The sequence below is a fragment of the Schistocerca gregaria genome, chromosome 7, assembly GCF_023897955.1.
Source record: "Schistocerca gregaria isolate iqSchGreg1 chromosome 7, iqSchGreg1.2, whole genome shotgun sequence".
Taxonomy (NCBI): domain Eukaryota; kingdom Metazoa; phylum Arthropoda; class Insecta; order Orthoptera; family Acrididae; genus Schistocerca; species Schistocerca gregaria.
Genome location: NC_064926.1, coordinates 88799256 through 88822740, shown reverse-complemented (window position 1 = coordinate 88822740; position 23485 = coordinate 88799256). Strand labels below are relative to the sequence as shown.

The 23485-nt window shown below is 47.3% G+C and overlaps 1 protein-coding gene across 1 annotated transcript in view; it reads left to right on the top strand.

The window, feature by feature from the left end:
- Window positions 1-23485, top strand: part of LOC126281486 (uncharacterized) — a 260262-nt gene that overhangs the window by 113591 nt on the left and 123186 nt on the right. The window contains exon 4 of the mRNA XM_049980485.1: window positions 18171-18339. Within this exon, the coding sequence (XP_049836442.1) occupies window positions 18171-18339 (169 nt within the window). The remainder of the gene's footprint in view (window positions 1-18170; window positions 18340-23485) is intronic.

Below are 23485 nucleotides of genomic sequence, written 5' to 3'. Positions count from 1 at the left end.
TACACGTGCGTGGGATGTACGAGTGTTTCAGTGATCTTCCACATCTGACTGCACAATTACTTCTGTGGATTGGAACTTGGTGTAACTGTGCGGTGTTTCCTGCTTCTCGGTACAGTCAGAGGGACTGGGTGTTGCAGCGGAAAGGTAGAAGTGGTATTAGTTGTTGCTACTATCAAGTAATGTGGTAGACCTTTTTCCCGCCCTCCTCCGCATTCTTCGTCCTGGTGTAGCTGAGAGAATCAACCCGGTGATTATGTAGCGCTCCAAGAACCCAATCGCATCATCAAACTTCCAACTGATCAATTTATGGTCTTTGATAGTGGTATTACGAGCACACAGAGCAGTCCAACCCATCCGCATATTGTCTAAGGACAATGCATGCAACTGAGCTAAAATTTGAAATTTTCAGCTACCAAATGGCCTAACTAAATGGTTCAAATGGCTGTGACCACTATGGGATTTAACATCTGAGGTCATCAGTCCCCTAAACTTAGAACTACTTAAACCTAACTAACCTAAGGACAGCAGATGCATCCATGCCCGAGGCAGGATTCGAACCTGTGACTGTAGTAGCGGCGCGGTTCCGGACTAAAGCGCCTAGAACCGCTCGGCCACTACGGCCGGCAAATGGCCTAACTGTGTCAGTGTCTATCAGTAGGAAACAAGGGGGGCGGGAATCTAAAGGAGGAAGAGTAGGCTGTTCCTCTTTCCAAATGTAGCATAGAAAACTAACTTAGGAATTATATAATCCTCTCAAAACCCAGTCGCAATTTCAAATTCCCGATTTATCAGCTTACCGCTTCCGACAGTGGTATTGCGAACATCCATCTGTCCAGCCCCACCCGCAGATTGTTTAAGGAGATAGAATGCAACCGAGCTGAAATTTGAAATTTACAGCTACCTCCAATGTAATGGACTTCCTACCAAATGACCTAACTGTGCCAGTATGCGCCAACAGGGCGCAAGTGGGGTAAAATCCAGTAGAGTTTGGAAACCGACCAGTTGCGGGATCGAACCCCACCAAACATACCAGTCCTACTATCCACCAATAGGATGCAAGGAAAAACTGCCAACACAGACAGGGTATACATTTAATTAAATAGTCAGTCGATCTGACCAAGACATCCACAGCTGGGGATTTACCAGGTATCAACAACTTTGTTTGGGACATAAAGAGAGGTTAGTGCGCCGAGCGGTTCTAGGCGCTGCAGTCTGGAACCGTGCGACCGCTACGGTCACAGGTTCGAATCCTGCCTCGGGCATGGATATGTGTGATGTCCTTACGTTTGTTAGGCTTAAGTAGTTCTAAGTTCTAGGGGACTGATGACCTCAGAAGTTAAGTCCCATAGTGCTCAGAGCCATTTTAGAGGTTAGTGTAGTACACGAGAGATGGGCGCTGGGCAGGAGGTAGCCACTTGAGATAGGATGAAAGAGAGAGAGAGAGAGAGAGAGAGAGAGAGAGAGAGAGAGAGAGAGAGAGAGCGAGCATGTGTTTTGGCAGGAATTTCTCAGGTGTCAATATCAAAGATCGCCACCAACTGATGCTTCATTCGACAAGAAGAATCGCGAGGGGCAAGGGGGAGACAGGAGGGGATTGGGAGGAACGATGGGCGGATTGCTTCTCTCAACGTCTTCTGCCTGTGAACTGTGAACTAACTCAGCCACTATCTGCAGAACAGGGCTAGCACATACAGCAGCTGCTTCCACTGACCTGGTGAGGAAGGTGAGTGTTTGCGAGCAGATTGTGCAGATGTTGCAACCGGTCACTTGAGGTGGGAATTACCAAGCAAAGGACGCCACTGAAATAAAGGGGACCACTGCTGTAGGGTGATATTGCTGCCGGACGGTGATAAAAAATGTAGCTCACATCTAGTGTCGTGGGCAGTAGAGCTCTCTGGGCACTGAGATTGAACTGCGTAATATCTATACTGATGGACAGTACGCGTCCGGTCAGTGTGCTAATAACGGGAGATGTCCACTTAACGCTGGGCGGCCGGTGTCCCTGGCGGTCCGGAGCGGTGTTACGGGTGCGTGGTGCAGCCTCTCGGACGGCTTGGAGGACACTGGCGCATCGAGCAGCCCAGTCATCACCACATATATTTAGCGCGCCCTGTAACAGTGTAATTACGTGTGACGAGTGCTGCGTGACGTTATTACTTACACAATCGGAATAAAAAGGCCCCACAATTCTTCGAAAAATGGCTCTGAGCTCTATGGGACTTAACATCTGAGGTCATCGCTCCACTAGAAATTAGAACTACTTAAACCTAACTAACCTAAGGACATCACACACATCCATGGCTGAGGCAGGATTCGAACCTGCGACCATAGCGGTCGCGCGGTTCCAGACTGAAGCGCCTAGAATCATTCGGTCACCGCGGCCGGCTACAATTGTTTGAATATTCCACACACTGCATCTATACATTGTTTAAATAAACGATGTTCCACATATTGCAAACGATTTCCCGACAATCAATCATTCAGTATATCTGGAAGGAGGCTGTATCCACCAAGGACAACTGTCCCACACAAAAAGGATGCCAATTAGTTAAATAGGCAATCAAATTGATAGAAATGGCAGGCGGCTAGTCGAATAACTCAGACCCTACCTGTTGTTTTACGACGAACTACAAGATATGATCGACAGTGTCAGTCGGTTTATTGGATATGAGCTCTAATTGTCGCAAGAGCTACTTCCAAAGAAACGTATTTTACTGATTGTCCAGTGATTTATAATTCCGACCTAATATTAGACACAGATTCATTATGTTATTAAATGCTTATCGGAACTTTAGGTCTCTTGTTGACAGTAAGAGGATCACGTGACCATGATGTCTCTCTCCCTATGCGCGCACACACACACACACACACACACACACACACACACACACACACACAAACACACAGACACACACACACATTTATATATAGTACCATATGCCTCTGACAAAAAACAGTGCTAGAGACAGTAGCATCCTAATTTCTTTTATCTTCTTCTGGTTCTCAATATCGGTTCACAATGGTGCTTCGAGTGTGTTGGTTGATCCTGCCATACCAAGTCCAGCATTACGGTTTTTTTGTGATCAGAAACCTAATAAAACACGTGGCTTGAGCGTAGCTCTTTTTCTTCATACGAAACTGCGTCTGCATTTTCGAAAGAATACTTCAGCTTTCTTCTTAGTAACACAGGCACTACAATATGATATTAATCCACCAATACCAGCCAGTAACTTTCATTTAGAAGGTCATCATCAGTCTGAGAACTACATAATGTGTGAGAGATCGGTTTGTGACGCAAGACAGTTGATGTATGGATGTTCGTGTCTCGCCAGGGGTCGTACATAGATAGTCAAAGTACATTAAAGAGATCGCTAGCGTAAAGCCGGTAATCAGGGTTCGAATCCCGGTCTGACATAAATTTTTATTCTCATCTCCTTGTAAAGCTGAAATTTTTTTTGTATTCGAAACTGTGAATACATTTTATGTATAAATTGGAAGACTGCCATGTCATCGATGCGATTTCATGAGTCGACGGATTTATGTATCCGTCTGAGCATGACATCTGCTAATGCCTCGAAATATTAATTTGTTATTAAAAAGTAGGACTCTAGTGACGTGGTTTGTTACTAAACAACTGGACTCATCCTGTCAATGTCGTACACGGCTCCAGAATGCGCCACTTATAACAGATGGGGAACGGGTGGTCCGCTTCTATTTAGTAATGTCTGACTTAGCGACATACATCTACATCTGCATCTACATTTATACTCCGCAAGCCACCCAACGGTGTGTGGCGGAGGGCAATTTACGTGCCACTGTCATTACCTCCCTTTCCTGTTCCAGTCGCGTGTGGTTCGCGGGATAACGACTGTCTGAAAGCCTCCGTGCGCGCTCTAATCTCTCTAATTCTACATTCGTGATCTCGTCGGGAGATATAAGTAGGGGGAAGCAATATATTGGATACCTCATCCAGAAACGCACCCACTCGAAACCTGGCGAGCAAGCTACACCGCGATGCATAGCGCCTCTCTTGCAGAGTCTGCCACTTGAGTTTGCTAAACATCTCCGTAACGCTATCACGGTTACCAAATAACCCTGTGACGAAACGCGCCGCTCTTCTTTGGATCTTCTCTATCTCTTCCGTCAACCCGATCTGGTTACGGATCCCACACTGATGAGCAATACTCAGGTATAGGTCGAACGAGTATTTTGTAAACCACTTCCTTTGCTGATGGACTACATTTTCTAAGGACTCTCTCAATGAATCTCAACCTGGTACCCGCCTTACCAACAATTAATTTTATATGATCATTCCACTTCAAATCGTTCCGCACGCATACTCCCAGATATTTTACAGAAGTAACTGCTACCAGTGTTTGTTCCGCTATCATATAATCAGACAATAAAGGATCCTTCTTTCTATGTATTCGCAATACATTATGTTTATCTATGTTAAGAGTCAGTTGCCACTCCCTGCACCAAGTGCCTATCCGCTGCAGATCTTACAGCAATTTTCTAATGCTGCAACTTCTCTGTATACTACAGCATCATCCGCGAAAAGCCGCATGGAACTTCCGACACTATCTACTAGGTCATTTATAAATATTGTCAAAAGCAATGGTCCCATAACACCCCTGTGGCACGCCAGAGGTTACTTTAACGTCTGTAGACGTCTCTCCATTGATAACAACATGCTGTGTTCTGTTTGCTAAAAACTCTTCAATCCAGCCACACAGCTGCTCTGATATTCCGTAGGCTCTTACTTTATCAGGCGACAGTGCGGAACTCTATCGAACGCTTTCCGGAAGTCAAGAAAAATAGCATCTACATGGGAGCCTGTATCTAATTATTTCTGGGTCTCATGAACAAATAAAGCGAGTTGGGTCTCACACGATCGCTGTTTCCGGAATCCATGTTGATTCCTACATAGTAGATTCTGGGTTACCAAAAACGACATGATACTCGTGCAAAAAACATGTTCTAAAATTCTACAACAGATCGACGTTAGAGATATAGGTCTATAGTTTTGCGCCTCTGTTCGACGACCCTTCTTGAAGACTGTGTCTACCTGTGCTCTTTTCCAATCATTTGGAACCTTCCGTTCCTCTAGAGACTTGCGGTACACAGCTGTTAGAAGGGGGGCAAGCTCTTTCGCGTACTCTGTGGAGAATCGAATTGGTATCCCGTCAGGTCCAGTGGACTTTCCTCTGTTGAGTGATTCCAGTTGCTTTTCTATTCCTTGGACACTTATTTCGATGTCAGCCATTTTTTCGTTTGTGCGGGGATTTAGAGAAGGAACTGCAGAGCTGTCTTCCTCTGTGAAACAGCTTTGGGAAAAGATGTTTAGTATTTCAGTTTTACGCGTGTGATCCTCTGTTTCAATGTCATCATCATCATCCCAGAGTGTCTGGATATGCTGTTTCGAGCCACTTACTGATTTAACGTAAGACCAGAGCTTCCTAGGATTTTCTGCCAAGTCGGTACATAGAATTTTACTTTCGAATTCACTGAACGCTTCACGCATAGCCCTCCTTACGCTAACTTTGACACCGTTTAGCTTCTGTTTGTCTGAGAGGTTTTGACTGCGTTTAAACTTGGAGTGAAGCTCTCTTTGCTTTCGCAGTAGTTTCCTAACTTTGTTGTTGTACCACAGTGGGTTTACCCCCTGTGGGTTCGGGGGTAAGAATAGGCCCACGGTATTCCTGCCTGTCGTAAGAGGCGACTAAAAGGAGTCTCAAACGTTTTGGCCTTGTGAGATGGTCCCCTAACGGGTTTCACCTAAATCCTTGTAAATTTTCCGAAGAGCGAGCCGATTGGGGAAGGACGCCTTACAAGGAGCGATGTGTCCATCATGCATTACCATCTCTAGCCAGGTTTGTCGTCATCGCTTAGCAGTCCCGCTCACCTACCATCTCTTGAGCGTGGATTTGTTCTTGGGTGCAGTTTATTGCAGTCTGCTATGCTGTGTCGCTTTATGCGCCAATGACGATATTGGACTACATCACCTGAAATCCAGCACGGTAGCCAGTCCGTTGTGGTGGGGCCGCCATGTACCCTGTTGGTTGTAGCCCCCTGACTACACAGGGATCGCTCTGCTGATGCCAGCGCCGTTAACTCCCCACGTATGCCAAGGAGTAGATGCCTATCTCCTTGGGGCACTGGGACTCCCGGCAATGGCCATCCTGCCAGGTGGTCGTTGCTGAGGCTGGGTGGCGCCCGTGGGGACGGCCCTTGGTCGGAGTAGGTGGCATCAGGGCGGATGACCCGCAATGAAGCGTGGTACATCATCTCTTGCTGGCGGCCAGCTGCCAGCAGTCTCTAAGCGTTCCAGGGCTCAATACAACGCAACTACATATGACCCCAAATCGTTCCCCTCCCTGGCTACACCATGGGAGGAACGAAAGACTAAGGATGCCAGCGAACCATACTCGCCCCGCTACCTGGTGTGTACGAGAGCTGATGGTGAATCCTTTACATCCATGAAGCCTCAGTTCTTCGTCGAGCACTTAGAGGACAAGTTCGGGGAGGTGGAGGGCTTGTCCAAAATGCGCTCGGGCTCGGTTTTGATCAAATCGGCGTCCTCCGCCCAGTCCCGCCGGTTACTCGATTGTAACAAGCTGGGGGATGTCCCGGTTACAATCACGCCCCATAAGAGTCTTAATATGGTCCAGGGCATAATATTCCATCGCGACCTTCTATTGCAGTCCGATGACGAGCTTCGCGCCAATTTAGAGCGGCGAGGTGTTCACTTCGTCCGGCGCGTACATCGTGGTCCAAGGGATAAGCAGGTTGCCACCGGTGCCTTCATCTTGGCCTTCGAGGGCGATACTTTACCTGAGAAGGTCAAGGTGATGGTCTATCGTTGTGATGTGAAGCCATATATCCCTCCCCCGATGCGGTGCTTTAAGTGCTGGAAGTTCGGGCATATGTCTTCCCGCTGTACATCCAGCCTCACATGTCTAGATTGTGGACGCCCATCACATCCCAATACTCAATGTGCTCCGCCTCCCATCTGTGTAAACTGCGGAGAGCACCACTCGCCTTGCTCGCCGGACTGCAGGATCTTCCAGAAAGAGCGCAAAATCATGGAGTATAAGACCCTGGACCGCCTGACATACACTGAGGCCAGGCAGAAGTTCGAACGCCTCCATCCTGTTCGAATGACTGCCTCTTACGCCGCGGCTACTACTGTTATGGCCCCATTAGCTCTCCCTCAGACTGCCACCTCTCAGAGCCGGAATGCTACACCTGCCCCCTTGATGGTGGGGGGCACTTCACTCCCTGCTGCTCCTGCACTACCTGCCTCAGGAGCAGCAACCCCCCAACCATCGGGGATATCAGTCCCCACTTCTAAGCTGGGGAAGCCTCAAACTTCCCCGGCTCGAATAGTACGGAAAGGGTCCCTTGGGTCCCTTCCTTCCCAGGTTTCCGCCTCTGGGAAGGGTGACGTCAGCCAATGGAAGAAAAGCAGACCAGCGGCTGGTCGCAGGGCTTCCCGCTCCTCCTCCGTCCCGGAGACTGACTCGCTGGAGCCCTCCCAGCCAATGAAACCCAAAGACCAGAGAGACAAGACGAAGAAGAAGACCTCTAAGGCCAAGGACCACGCGGTGGCATCCACCCCACTGCTCCCTACAGGCTCTGCGTCCGAGGATAAGGTGGAGATCCGGGCGTCCGCTGAGGACCTGGATCTCGCCGGACCCTCAGACACCATGGAAGCAGATTGTACTGGTCCTCCATCGGTGGCAGCAGGTGACCCAGTGGCGTGATCTGCCTCCTCGGCCCCTTCACGCCTTTTTCGGACATGGGCAAAGCGATACTCCAGTGGAACTGCAGCGCTTTTTTCCACCACCTTGCTGAGCTTCGCCAACTCATCAGCAGTCACCCTTTCCTCTGCATTGCCCTACAGGAAACTTGGTTTCCGGCAATGCGGACCCCTGCCCTACGTGGGTATCGGGGTTATTACAAGATCCGGGCAGCTTATGAGAGGGTATCTGGTGGAGTCTGTGTCTACATCCTTAACTCTGTCTACAGCGAATGTGTACCTCTTCACACACCTTTAGAGGCTGTCGCTGTAAGGATGTGGACGCCTCAGCCTATTACTGTCTACAGTTTGTATCTTCCGCCAGATGGTGATGTCTCGCGTCATGTGTTGGCTACATTGATAGCACAACTGCCTCCTCCTTTTGTGTTACTGGGCGACCTTAACGCCCATAACCCCCTGTGGGGTAGCGCCGCGATTACTGGCCGGGGTAGAGATGTCGAGACTCTTCTCTCGCAGCTTGACCTCTGCCTCTTAAACACGGGAGAGCCGACACATTTCAGCGTAGTCCATGGCACATTTTCGGCCATCGACCTTTCTATCTGCAGCCCCGGACTTTCACCATCCATCCATTGGAGTGTCCATGACGACTTATGTGGTAGTGACCATTTCCCCATCTTTCTGTCACTACCACAGCGTCACTCTTCTGAACGCCCCTCCAGATGGGCTCTGAATAAGGCTGATTGGGGCTTGTTCTCCTCTCTCGCCACTATCGCACCTCCTTCCCATGACACCATTGATGCGGTGGTTCAGTCGGTCACCACCGGCATCGTTTCTGCGGCGGCATCTGCGATTCCCTGTTCATCCGGGTCCCCTCGGCGGAGGACTGTGCCTTGGTGGGCGCCCGAGATCGCAGAGGCGATTAGAGATCGCCGGCGGGCTCTTCAACGCCATAAGCGGCACCCGTCCTTGGAGAACCTCATCGTTTTTAAACAGCTCCGTGCCCGTGCCCGACGCCTTATTCGCCAACGGAAGCAGGAGTGCTGGGAACGGTATGTTTCCACCACTGGCGTCCGTACCTCTGCGTCGCAGGTTTGGGCTAAGATTAGGCGACTCCATGGCTATCGGCCGCCTGTCTCTGTCCCTGGGCTTTCGCTAAATGGAGTGGTGTGTCCTGACTCCGACACGATTGCGGACCGGTTAGCAGTGCATTTTGCTCAGTGTTCCGCATCTACGAATTACCCACTGGCCTTCCGCTCCCGGAAAGAGCGGTTGGAATGTTGGAGGCTTTCCTTTCACACGCGCCACGTGGAGTCGTACAATGCTCCTTTCAGCGACTGGGAATTCCAGAGTGCACTATCTGCTTGCCCTGATACGGCTCCTGGGCCAGACCGCATCCACAGCCAGATGCTGAAACACCTCTCTGTGAATTGCCAGCGACGCCTCCTAGATGTTTTCAACCGCATCTGGGTTGAGGGTGTGTTCCCGTCTCAATGGCGAGAAAGCATCGTCCTCCCCGTGTTGAAACCTGGCAAGAACCCGCTGGAGGTGGACAGCTACCGCCCCATAACCCTCACCAACGTTCTTTGCAAGTTGCTAGAACGTATGGTGAGCCGGAGGTTGAGTTGGCTCCTCGAGTCTCGAGGCCTTCTGGCTCCGTCTCAGGGTGGGTTCCGTAAAGGCCGCTCTGCCGTCGATAATCTGGTCTCCCTAGAGTCTGCCGTCCGTACAGCCTTTGCACGCCGCCAACATCTGGTTGCCGTCTTCTTCGACATGCGGAAGGCGTACGATACGACTTGGCGATATCACATCCTGGCCACACTTCATGGGTGGGGTCTTACGGGCCCGCTCCCGATTTTTATTCAGAATTTTCTGTCGTCTCGTTCCTTCCGCGTGCAAGTTGCTGCGTCCCATAGTTCCTCCCGGGTCCAGGAGAATGGGGTCCCACAGGGGTCTGTCCTCAGTGTCTCCCTGTTTTTAATTGCGATCAATGGGCTCGCTGAGGCGGTGGGATCGTCCGTCGCAGCTTCGTTGTATGCAGACGACTTCTGCCTCTACTACAGCTCCGCTGGCATTGCAGTTGCTGAGCGCCAGCTTCAGGGCGCTATCCGCAAGGCGCAGTCGTGGGCTGTAGCGCACAGCTTCCAGTTTTCGGCCGCTAAGACCTGCGTTATGCATTTCTGCCGGCGTCGCACGGTTCACCCTGAGCCACGCCTTTACCTTGACGGTGAACCTCTTGCTGTGGTAGAGACGCATCGGTTCTTGGGACTGGTATTTGATGCCCGGTTGACTTGGCTGCCTCATATTAGGCAGCTTAAACAAACATGCTGGCGGCATTTAAACGCTCTCCGTTGCCTTAGCCACACCGGATGGGGTGCCGATCGGTCCACCCTTCTCCGGCTGTATCAAGCGCTGATCCAGTCCCGCCTTGATTATGGATGTGTGGCTTCTGGTTCGGCATCGCCATCAGCATTGCAATTGCTGGATCCCATCCATCACTGCGGGATCCGACTCGCAACAGGAGCATTTCGGACAAGCCCTGTTGACAGCTTACTTGTGGAGGCTGGTGTTCCTCCATTGCGGATCCGGCGCGACCGACTTGTGGCCGCTTATGCTGCCCACGTTTGTAGCTTGCCAGGGCATCCCAACTACCGTCTCCTGTTCCCGCACTCGATCGTCCATCTTCCAGACAGGCGGCCCCGGTCAGGGTGTACGATCGCGGTTCGCATCCGGGCTCTACTGTGTGGGATTGAGTTTTTTCCTCTCCCGCCTGTTTTCCGGGCCAATCTCCGTCTGCCCCCTTGGTGTGTGCGCCGACCATGCATTCGGCTGGATTTGGCACAGGGTCCGAAAGACTCGGTCCCTCCTCCGGCCCTCCGCCGCCGCTTTGTTTCTCTCCTTGCCGAGTTTCCCGGATCTGCCGTGGCCTATACCGACGGTTCGATGGTCTCTGGTCGCACTCGTTACGCTCTTACTCTAGAGGATCATTGTGAGCAACGGTCGCTGGCACCCGGGAACAGTGTATACACTGCCGAGTTGGTTGCCATCTATCGCGCCCTAGAGTATATCCGCTCCCGCTCAGGTGAGTCCTTTGTCATCTGTAGTGACTCCCTGAGTGGTTTACGAGCTCTTGACCAGTGCTTTCCTCGTTCCCGTCTGGTGATGGCCATCCACGAGTCGCTCCATGCTCTTGCCCGTTGCGGCCGCTCCGTGGTCTTTGTTTGGACCCCAGGTCATGTCGGCATCCTGGGAAATGAGCGGGTTGACACGCTGGCTAAACAGGCAGTGAATTCACCGGCTCTGGAACTCGGCCTTATGGAGTGTGATCTCCTGTCGCTTTTGCGCCAGAAAGTGCTTGGTGCCTGGGGTGACGAGTGGCGCACCCTGCCCACGCCCAACAAACTTCGGGCGGTGAAGGAGACGACCGGTGTGTGGCGCTCCTCCAAGCGGGCCTCTCGGAAGGACTCTGTCGTCCTCTGCCGGCTGCGCGTTGGCCACACGTGGCTGATGCACGGCCATTTGTTGCGCCGGGAGGACCCACCGCTATGTCGCTGCGGGGCAGCTCTGACGGTGGTCCACATTTTGGTGGACTGCCCGCTTTTAACAGGACTCAGGCAGACGTTTGCGCTGCCTGATACCCTCCCTGCCCTTTTATGTGATGACGTTGCTATGGCGGACCTCGTGTTGAGTTTTATTCGGGCAGGGGGTTTTTATCGTATGATTTGAGTGTTTGTCCTTTTATTTCCTGTATTGACTTGGGCCTTTGGCCTGTGGTTTTAAACTGTGGGTTTTAATGTCATTTGGTGGTTGGCTTTTCCTTATTTTCGTGGTCGGCCAACCACCTTCACACTCGGTGTGATTTTAGTTCCGTTTGTCTGGTCTTTGTCTGTCTTTCTTGTATTGTGTCGTCCCTTGTCTCAGTTCTCCGTTTTTAACGACTGACAGTTTTTATTTCGTGTGATTTTATCGTGGAACAAGGGACCGATGACCTTAGCAGTCTGGTCCCTTCAATCCCACACCCAACCAAACAACCAACGGTGGGTTTTTCCCGTCCCTCACAGTTTTACTCGGAACGTACCTGTCTAAAACGCATTTTACGATTGACTTGAACTTTTTCCATAAACACTCAACATTGTCAGTGTCGGAACAGAAAATTTCGTTTTGATCTGTTAGGTAGTCTGAAATCTGCCTTCTATTACTCTTGCTAAACAGATAAACGTTCCTCCCTTTTTTTTATATTCCTATTAACTTCCATATTCAGGGATGCTGCAACGGCCTTATGATCACTGATTCCCTGTTCTGCACATACAGAGTCGAAAAGTTCGGGTCTGTTTCTTATCAGTAGGTCCAAGATGTTATCTCCACGAGTCGGTTCTCTGTTTAATTGCTCGAGGCAATTTTCGGATAGTGCGCTCAGTATAATGTCACTCGATGCTCTGTTCCTACCACCCGTCCTAAACATCTGAGTGTCCCAGTCTATATCTGGTAAATTGAAATCTCCACCTAAGACTATAACATGCCGAGAAAATTTATATGAAAAAAAAATGTTCAAATGGCTCTGAGCACTATGGGACTTAACATCGATGGTCACCAGTACTCTAGAACTTAGAACTACTTAAACCTAACTAACCTAAGGACATCACACAACACCCAGCCATCACGAGGCAGAGAAAATCCCTGACCCCGCCGGGAATCGAACCCGGGAAGCCGGGCGTGTGAAGGGAGTGCTACCGCACGACCACGAGATGCGGGCAAAATTTATGTGAAATGTATTCCAAATTTTCTCTCAGTTGTTCTGCCACTAATGCTGCTGAGTCGGGAGGTCGGTAAAAGGAGCCAATTATTAACATAGCTCGGTTGTTGAGTGTAACCTCCACCCATAATAATTCACAGGAACTATCCACTTCTACTTCACTACAGGATAAAACTACTACCAACAGCGACGAACACTCCACCACCGGTTGCATGCAATCTATCCTTTCTAAACACCGTCTCTACCTTTGTAAAAATTTCGGCAGAATTTATCTCGGGCTTTAGCCAGTTTTCTGTACCTATAACGATTTCAGGTTCGGTGCTTTCTATCAGCGCTTGAAGTTCCGGTACTTTACCAATGCAGCTTCGACAGTTTTAATTATAATATCGATTGCTGTTTGGTCCCCGCATGTCTTGACTTTGACCTGTTGAGGCTGTTGCCCTTTCTATACTTGCCCAAGGCCATCTAACCTAAAAAAAAACCAGCCCACGCCACACAAGCCCTGCTACCCGTGTAGCCACTTGTTACGTGCAGTGGACTCCTGACCTATCCAGCGGAACCCGAAAGCCCACCACCCTATGGCGCAAGTCGAGGAATCTGCAGCCCACGCGGTCGCAGAACCGTCTCAGCCTCTGATTCAGACCCTCCACTCGGCTCTGTACCAAAGGTCCGCAGTCAGTCCTGTCGACGATGCTGCAGATGGTGAGCTCTGCTTTCATCCCGCTAGCGAGACTGGCAGTCTTCACCAAATCAGACAGCCGCCGGAAGCCAGAGAGGATTTCCTCCGCTCCATAGCGACACAGATCATTGGTGCTGAAGTAGACAAATATGCTGATTTACCAAAGTCTTTATTAGCTAGTTCGGCCATATGGTAGGTGCGAAATGCGATAATGTCTCTGTCAACGAAACTTTCAAGTCCTGGAACATTCCGTACTCCTGTACCTCCACGTACAATGGCTACAGTAAACCATCCGTTACCATGAGCAAATGAATCATTAATATCTAAACTAAAATTAAGACGACATCCACAGAAAACAGAAGGTCCGTCAAGAAAGGCTTGAGCAGCAACAGACTTAACTGGAATACGATTCTTCTTGTCTCCAGCTGTTGTAGCAAATTCGATGTTCTCGATGGTTTTGTAAACTGTCTGTTTGGAAAATAAAGTTTGGGAAATAAAGAATTTATTTATGAAAATATACAGAAGATACCGTCGTCGTTCCAAACAGACAGTTTACAAAACCATCGAGAACATCGAATTTGCTACAACAGCTGGAGACAAGAAGAATCGTATTCCAGTTAAGTCTGTTGCTGCTCAAGCCTTTCTTGACGGACCTTCTGTTTTCTGTGGATGTCGTCTTAATTTTAGTTTAGATATTAATGATTCATTTGCTCATGGTATCGGATGGTTTACTGTAGCCATTGTACGTGGAGGTACAGGAGTACCGAATGTTCCAGGACTTGAAAGTTTCGTTGACAGAGACATTATCGCATTTCGCACCTACCATATGGCCAAACTAGCTAATAAAGACTTTGCTAAATCAGCATATTTGTCTACTTCAGCATTGTCGTTGTATACTCGCAATAGGAGGAAAATATCTGTAAACGAGTCTGTATTCATATGGGTAAAAGGTAAAGGTGTATGTGAGTATGTAAAGTTCTTTGGTGATTGTACTGTATATTTTCATAAATAAATTCTTTATTTCCCAAACTGATCTGTAGCTCCCATATCCCTAAGGGGCCCCATTACGCGCCTGACGTTGGAGCTCCCAACTACCAGTAAGCCCACCCTCTGCGACCGCCCAGATCTTGCAGACTGAGGAGCAAACTCTGGAACAGGACAAGCAGCCATGTCAGGCCGAAGATCAGTATCAGCCTGAGACAGACCGTGAAACCGGTTCGTCAGACGAACTGGAGAGGCCTTCCGTTCAGCCCTCCGGAATGTCTTTCGCCCCCTGCCACACCTCGACACGACGTCCCACTCTAACACAGGTGAGGGATCAACCTCAACGCGTGCATTATCCCGGGCAACCACAGTCGTAGTCCGATTGGGGGATGCGTGGGACGAGCTGGCCGTCCCCGACAAACTCCCATCCGGACCCCCACAATGATGTCCATTGGCAACAGCCTCAAGCTGTGTGAACGAAGCCAACACTGCCTGAAGCTGGGAGCGAAGAGATGCGAACTCAGCCTGCAGCCGAACACAGAAGTTTCAATCCCTATCCATGCTAAAAACTGTTGTGCAAAGAACGTCTGGACTAATCTACAGAGAACGCAAACAAATCGAGACAAAATTTAAACGGTTATTAAAATACTAGATTGCGTAGTAAATGCAGTAATGCTGCTACTTGCGCACAGCTGACACACTGCTCGGCGGCGGAAGGAGACTACGCGATGTTACACTATTCAGGTACTAAAACGCGATGCTGCAACTCTCAAATACTATAATACGCCCGAAATTTATGAATTAAACAATGCAATTACCAAAAACACGCAAAGAAATTAAGAATTAAACTATGTAACAAATGAGTGAGCTAGGAGTATACGACTTGCTGCTGCAGATGCTTATCCAACGGCGGCAGGGAGCATACTGCATTGTGATATCAAAACGATGTCGGGAACAGTCTTGCATAATGGGACAAACTAAAAAGATATGTAAAATCCGGAAAATACTTAAAACTGGGTAAAATGTGGGAAAATACACTCCTGGAAATTGAAATAAGAACACCATGAATTCATTGTCCCAGGAAGGGGAAACTTTATTGACACATTCCTGGGATCAGATACATCACATGATCACACTGACAGAACCACAGGCACATAGACACAGGCAACAGAGCATGCACAATGTCAGCACTAGTACAGTGTATATCCACCTTTCGCAGCAAAGCAGGCTGCTATTCTCCCATGGAGACGATCATAGAGATGCTGGATGTAGTCCTGTGGAACGGCTTGCCATGCCATTTCCACCTGGCGCCTCAGTTGGACCAGCGTTCGTGCTGGACGTGCAGACCGCGTTACACGACGCTTCATCCAGTCCCAAACATGCTCAATGGGGGGACAGATCCGGAGATCTTGCTGGCCAGGGTAGTTGACTTACACCTTCTAGAGCACGTTGGGTGGCACGGGATACATGCGGCCGTGCATTGTCCTGTTGGAACAGCAAGTTCCCTTGCCGGTCTAGGAATGGTCGAACGATGGGTTCGATGACGGTTTGGATGTACCGTGCACTATTCAGTGTCCCCTCGACGATCACCAGAGGTGTACGGCCAGTGTAGGAGATGGCTCCCCACACCATGATGCCGGGTGTTGGCCCTGTGTGCCTCGGTCGTATGCAGTCCTGATTGTGGCGCTCACCTGCATGGCGCCAAACACGCATACGACCATCATTGGCACCAAGGCAGAAGCGACTCTCATCGCTGAAGACGACACGTCTCCATTCGTCCCTTCATTCACGCCTGTCGCGACACCACTGGAGGCGGGCTGCACGATGTTGGGGCGTGAGCGGAAGACGGCCTAACGGTGTGCGGGACCGTAGCCCAGCTTCATGGAGACGGTTGCGAATGGTCCTCACCGATACCCCAGGAGCAACAGTGTCCCTAATTTGCTGGGAAGTGACGGTGCGGTCCCCTACGGCACTGCGTAGGATCCTACGGCCTTGGCGTGCATCCGTGCGTCGCTGCGGTCCGGTCCCAGGTCGACGGACACGTGCAACGTCGGCCGACCACTGGCGACAACATCGATGTACTGTGGAGACCTCACGCCCCACGTGTTTAGCAATTCGGCGGTACGCCCACCCGGCCTCCCGCATGCCCACTATACGCCCTCGCTCAAAGTCCGTCAACTGCACATACGGTTCACGTCCACGCTGTCGCGGCATGCTACCAGTGTTAAAGACTGCGATGGAGCTTCGTCTGCCACGGCAAACTGGCTGACACTGACGGCGGCGGTGCACAAATGCTGCGCAGCTAGCGCCATTCGACGGCCAACACCGCGGTTCCTGGTGTGTCCGCTGTGCCGTGCGTGTGATCATTGCTTGTACAGCCCTCTCGCAGTGTCCGGAGCAAGTATGGTGGGTCTGACACACCGGTGTCAATGTGTTCTTTTTTCCATTTCCAGGAGTGTATATAACAATGAGAATACTTACTTATGTGCCTACGTCTGATCTCTGCTCGTGGCATATAATACAGAATCTTTACTGAATATATGATATGACTTATCGTTATTTGTTGTGAACAAATAGACATCCTATGACGTCTCCCTATGCTAAGAATGGTTCAAATGGGTCTGAGCACTATGGGAGTTAACATCTGAGGTCATCAGTCCCCTAGAACTTAGAACTACTTAAACCTAACTAACCTAAGGACATCACACACATCCGTGCCCGAGACAGGATTCGAACCTGCGACCGCAGCGGTCGCGTGGTTCCAGACTGTAGCGCCTACAACTGCTCGGCCACCCTGGCCAGCTCTCCCTATGCTACACAGCTCCAGAGAGGCCGCAATCATGAAATAGGAAAATGCGTGGAAAATGAATGAAATTGAGGAATATATTGAAAAATATGTAAAAATGAGTGTACCTAAATATTTGCCTCGATTTGGTCTCTGCTGATGTCTCTTAATACTGCTACTAACAAACAGACCTCAATTGGTGTAATTTGTTATTAACAAATAGACACATCCTCTCTCTATGCTGTCCAGCTCCATAGTAGCCCCAAGCTACACAAGTGTCCCAGTTATGAAAGATGAAGGTGTTAATGGGGTTGGGGGAGAGGGGTGAATGATCGTCATTGCTCCAGAGGGAAGGGAGGCAGAGGAGGAGAGAGGAAAGAGCGGAGGTGCGGTGAGTCCCTTGTGTGTCCCTGGTCAATTGCCTGCTGTCCCCTGGGGGTGAGAGGGAGTTGGGAACCGGAGGAGCCCAGGTGTTTAACCTGACACCGGATGTCCTTACCAGCAACGCCCACTGTATTCCGAACTCTCTCTGGCATCTTGCTAGACGACACATAATCTCCCTAAGAAAAGAAATGTATATGTCATAACAAAATTAACGATGTAAACGTATGATAATCTACCTGACGATAATAGAATGACAATCGTAACTCTTAGTGGTTGTAAGATTACCTCCTCCTCATAGACTTACACCTTCCACAGTGAATATAATTGTTTTTCTGAATACCTCCTCTCGGTGATTTACTTTCCTGTCGGACTAGATCAAGTTGCTGACGCACAAATGTAACTGGCACGCTATTTATTACTGAAGAGTGTTACTTCACTATGCACATCACATACATAAAACATAGACCTTGAATGTAGCTACGTGCTGCAAATAGACTCAGAAATGAGTGAAGTACGTTCTAGCCAGGCCACCGCTCACGCGCATCACCTTCTTGTTCGCTGTGCTCTCTGAGAGGCATCGTTGGTATCGGCTATAACCTTTATGCTCCACGAGGGGCTGCACTCATATTCTGTATAATACGCATTGCATGTTTGGCCACTGTAACCTTGCAGAGTGTTAAAGAAATGTGATTGAATTAGTTTTTATTCTGTATTATCTAATCAGTCGCAGCCTTTGACAAGCAGTGCCATGATGGTTTACATACTTCTTAATGCATTTATGTTGGCTCGTCACAGTGCAGCTGTACAGTGTGGTATCCAATTTCAGGGAGCTGGAGCTGAAGATGGAACCAAACACCATTTCCCTTCAGTACACGGCGCTGTTTTGGGTCTCTGGCTTGTTCGTGCAGCTCTTCTCAATTTTCAATGAAGGTCGCCTTATTGTGTTGCCTCGCTTTGACGAGGATATGATAGCCAAGACGATAGAAGAGTACAAGGTATTGTGATAAATCAATCTCTTGTTTATAAAACTAGTACTTAAATCGTCATATATTGCTTTAAAATCGTTCACGCGTGGAACGTACTGTAGTACTGACAAGGAAAGTACTTGGGCTCGAACAAACACAAATACACCAAAATAGTGTGAGAAATAATGTAAAGGTCTCTTACTGCACTAGTGATACTCCCACATCTACAAAACTCTGCAGTCGTCCGTTAGAGGCCTCTGCGTATGCCATGCCGCATAGCACACTGACCTGCCTGTACGCCAGTCGGGACCAGTAGGGACGGTGCAGTGTGCCTCTGAAGTTGCGTTTTGTGACATTATTTGTGTTTTGAAGCGTCAGATGGCTCGGCGATTGGTAATCAACCTTGCTAATGCATTCCGATTGGTTGAGATGAAGTTACGAAGAACCTTTCTTCGTGAAGATGGTATAGGTGCAGAAGACGAATCATTCACATGTTTTCTGGTATCTATTATAGTGCAGAAAAATGAGCATAAGTTACAAACAGATACTGTTGTAACACTAACACATAATGATGATGATAGGAATGATAATGACGAACAACTTATTGCAAACGGTAGTGTTATGGCAAGTGCGGGAAGAGGCGATGGAAGCAGTGACAGTGAATACCAAACGTCTCCCAAGAAGAAGGTTAAAATTGCAAGTATCATCACGGCGTTTGATGACAACACACTGGAGAACATGTACGATGATTATTTCGTAAGAGGTTTCGACACATACGACAAGCTTCTGAAAAGATACCCTAAACTGGTCTAAAAACAATATTAAAAACATACTGGATTACGTGGCAAAGAAAAGACAAGGAAATACAGTTTTCAAAGAAATCGTACACTGCTGTTCAAAACCATCAAGGAGCGTGTAATGGCAAAATTCGATGAAGCGCGAGAATGCGGTTCCGCCGTTCATTATTGGCATTTATAAAATTGGGCATTGGACGTAGCCAGAAATCTCGGGTGTACAAACTTTACAGCTTCACTAGGATTTATTGCTAATTTGAAAAAGGAGTTTAGGATAACATCACGCCGTATCACTATGCTCCAAGCACGAAAAGATAAGGATGACGAAGAAGTGCTGATTGAAAGAGCTGAAACGTTTGTTACTGACGTCAATTAGCATATCACGAGAGAAAACATCGATATTAGTTCTGTATGGAACTGTGATCAGAGTCAGTTCAACTATGAACTTTCTTGTGACAGAACACTATCCATGAAAGGGGAGAGGAACATCGTCACGATGATGCAATCAGTTAACTGTGCAACACATAGTTACACGATTGATGTTGCTATATCAATGGACGGACGATTGGCAGACACACTCCATATTTGCTTCCAAGAATCCAGTGGAAAGTTTGGATCCCGCGTGTTGAGGGAAATAGAAACGAGGTGCCCTCCAAATGTCGTCGTCGATGCAAGTGTGACTGGGAAGATGACGAAACAACATCTGAAGACGTTTTTTCTGTCAGTTTTGAATCCACATTTGTCGACAAAGTCATTAGTACTTTGTGACTCCTGGTCTAGACGTAAGAATGAACGAATACTACTGGAAGCATCTGGCGGAAAACATGTAAATTTAAAAATCATTCCGCCTAAAACTACAAAACATGCACAACCTCTGGATGTGTATTTCTTCAGACAATATAAAATATATGCCAAGAGAATAACAGACTTCATTAAACTACGAGTACTTTCTAGTAATATGCAGCCGAAATTGCACGACAGATTCTTTATCATGAATATGCATTCTGTCATTTACAGTCAGATATCTGCGGGAGCATACAGACCAATGCTTCGTTACGCTTGGCAGAACGCTGGCTACGATATTGGTGAACCAGTTGCGACGGGTCAGGCTCTTATCGCGCAGTTTCCTTTCCCTGAAAGAAAATCCACCTACCTCGTTTCTTAGGTAGTTGCTGCACTCGCCTCTCCTGATAGCAGCTACTGGAAAAATTGCAGAAAAGCAGTGTTGAAGAAACTGCAATTTAATAGCCGCTCACCGGAGGCCGCGATACATGTTTGCTGAAATACAATCTATGAGCAATCTTCCTAAATAAATTGAGTTATTGGAATGGTAGTAATTGTTTACTCAAACGAGAACGCGAAGTTGGTAATTCTATTTAAGCTCTTTATTGTCTTTAAGCCTGATCATCAGCCCGCTAATCTACGTTTGAAGAAAGTTCAGTTCACAATTCTATCCACACTCAAACCCCGCCAGAATTAACTTTCAAAGTTACGGAATTTACTTAACTGCAACACAGACGATTTTCTAACATACACGTTTGCAGTCGATGTTCAATAATAGTTCGTTTTTTAACGTTAATGCTCGCCATAAGCACTTAGTGAAAGTTTACGAAGTACCGCCACGCTTTTAATTATTAAAGTTACTCGCGTCTTTCGCGGAACGAAAAGTCACAACTCGCTCAAACTCACACTACGCGTTACTGGACTCTTCCAGTCTCAAATCGCACAGTACCGAACCGATGAAGCCGTTTTATGACTTCATTTTACACATTATTCGCGAGGACACATCAAGCATGTCTCTTCTCGATCACAGTTCCTTCGCGACTCCTCATCCACTCGCGACTCACTCTCCTTGTCTGCTAACCGTCCTCGCATCTCATTGGCTCACACATCACACAGCCAATCAGAATTAACTCTTTGGGTGCGCCTCGCGCCAAAATCTAGCACGCACCAGTCATGACTTCTGAATCATTTACGTCATGATTTCTTGTTACACAAAATTTACTGTATAATTTAACAAACCGAAAGGAAAACTAGACTTTACTTTATTTCCAGAAATTATTTAAATACTCGCGAACGTTCTGGCTGCTTATACAATACCATACACTCTTGGACATCCGACATTCACTAAGATGGGGAACCACTGGCGACTCTGTTCCCACGGTTACATCGTCTGAACACTTGCGAGTTCCAACCTAGATTTTATACACTTGCAAAGAATGGCGAATGTCCCTCTTTCATTCACTCAGGCACACTCATTCACTCTCACCTACTCATATAAAATAACTGTTCACAAAAATTCAAAACATTTATGGTTTTAACAAAGTTATAGGTGAATTTCTAAAAGTAAAATTCTCAAAATAAATACAAAAGCACGGAAGGTGATTTTGTTTCATAGTTGGATGGTCACTGAAGGTGATCTATACATAATGGTATTTATTTAGACTCGAAAATTGTAGAAATTTGCGTTTTCTGTAAGATTTTTCTAATTTCCAAAATATGCAGGTTTCAAAGCTCAAATTTGGATGACTTATTTTTATTCATAACAGAAACTAGTATATTAACTTTTAATTTCCTCAGGTTCCTCAGTTAGAAGTTATTAAAGATGAAAGTTCCACGTTATACACGCGGCTAGTTAGCGCACAGGTCTTACATTCTCACGGTACAGACATGCCATATGGTCGTGACGTCAGACGAACGGACACCGGTAATCTGCCCGCTACAGCACATATGCTAATCTGATGGCTACTTTACAGTCTGTCTACATTTCACAGTAAATATTTGATAGAAAACTGTGCGCTCGCACTAGTTGCGACGCCACATACCTCCTGAGGAAACTAAATTTTTTCATTCATGACAAACTTTTAGTTTTCTAAAAAAAATTTCTATTAAAGATTTACTCAAACAGCTATTTAACATTTATAGTTCCTGTACATCAATCATCCACTTATACCTAGGGCTGACGACCTACAAAACATCTTATATCTAAACATGCACTTTTATCATCATTCAAAAAAAAATTTTTCAGATTACAAAATTCTATTTACAAATTCCTGAAAGAGAAAACAAACCTAAATACTATCTTGATGTACGTCACACGCACACTAACACTACTATCGCTATGGTGAGCGTCACTTTTTTACCACTTACACTTAAGATTTTGATAGCACTCGTAGTTCGACCGGGTCCTGCTTGGGAGGTCCATTTCAAGTCTCGTGCTACCACCTCTGTTTACTTCGGCGCACCTGAAACATCAGCTGGCCTCAGTTCCCTTTCTAACTGCTACGTCTTAACCTACAGCAGCGATAAATGGCGCTATCTGCTTGACTCTAAAGTCTCATATTTTTGATAAAATTTACTTTACAGTATGTACAATTTTCAAAATTTTTTTTTTTTTTTTTTTTTTAAGTGAAAAGTGAATTGACTTTCCTAATGCAGTACCGAAGTGGCACATTTACTCTTTAATTACTTCTTCATCTCATAATCAAACAAGTTATGGTTACATAAGAAATACTAAGAAAAACAATTCCTACAAATAGTTCACAAATACATAATAAATCTCCGCCAGCACTGGTGACTCTCCAGTTCCTGTACAATACACAACAATATAAAATATACACAAAATTATCAATATTACAATTCTGTCTCCAGGCAATCTCCTGTAGTCCTGTATCATAAATTAAACACTGAAAAATACATATTTACTTATTCATTTATCAACACTACAATCCTTATACTAATCTCTACGACAAACTTGGGGAGCTTTGTGTGTCTCTGGTCAAAAATGGAATCGATGTCATGGGTACTTTCCTCATCTCACATATCTGGAGTTACTTCAATTTCTTGTCAACATCAGGTTTTCTCTAGTCACATTCGGGTTTAATTTACAACTCTCATACTCATACTTCACACACTCAGGTTAGTATTTGTTAAAGCGTTTCCTACTAATCTGCGAAACCTCGTTACCCATACTTTCTAACATACATCCACCTCCTGAGTTACCAACGTCGCCTCAGCTCTGTTTACATTCGTAGCCTCACTTCCTTTTGTTTACAAACATCTCCTCTGTTTACCAACAAACGCCACCTCTGGTTACCAACATTAAGCTTTTTATTTACTCACCTTCGTAGCCTCACTTTTTCCTAATATCGAGCTAGCCAAACACTATGCTCATTCTTTCTCCTTTTCTCACATATTTCTCTTCATTTGACAGTCAGTCCTGCTGCACTGTCCCTTTAACTTAACTTCCTTTACCCCTTTGACAGTCAACCTTGTTGCACTGTACCTTTACTCATTTTACCACTAAATCACCTCCTGAGGCTCTGACTTCATTGAACAGACAGTTTTGCTGTACTGCTCCATTTCCTTTCCTAAACATTAGC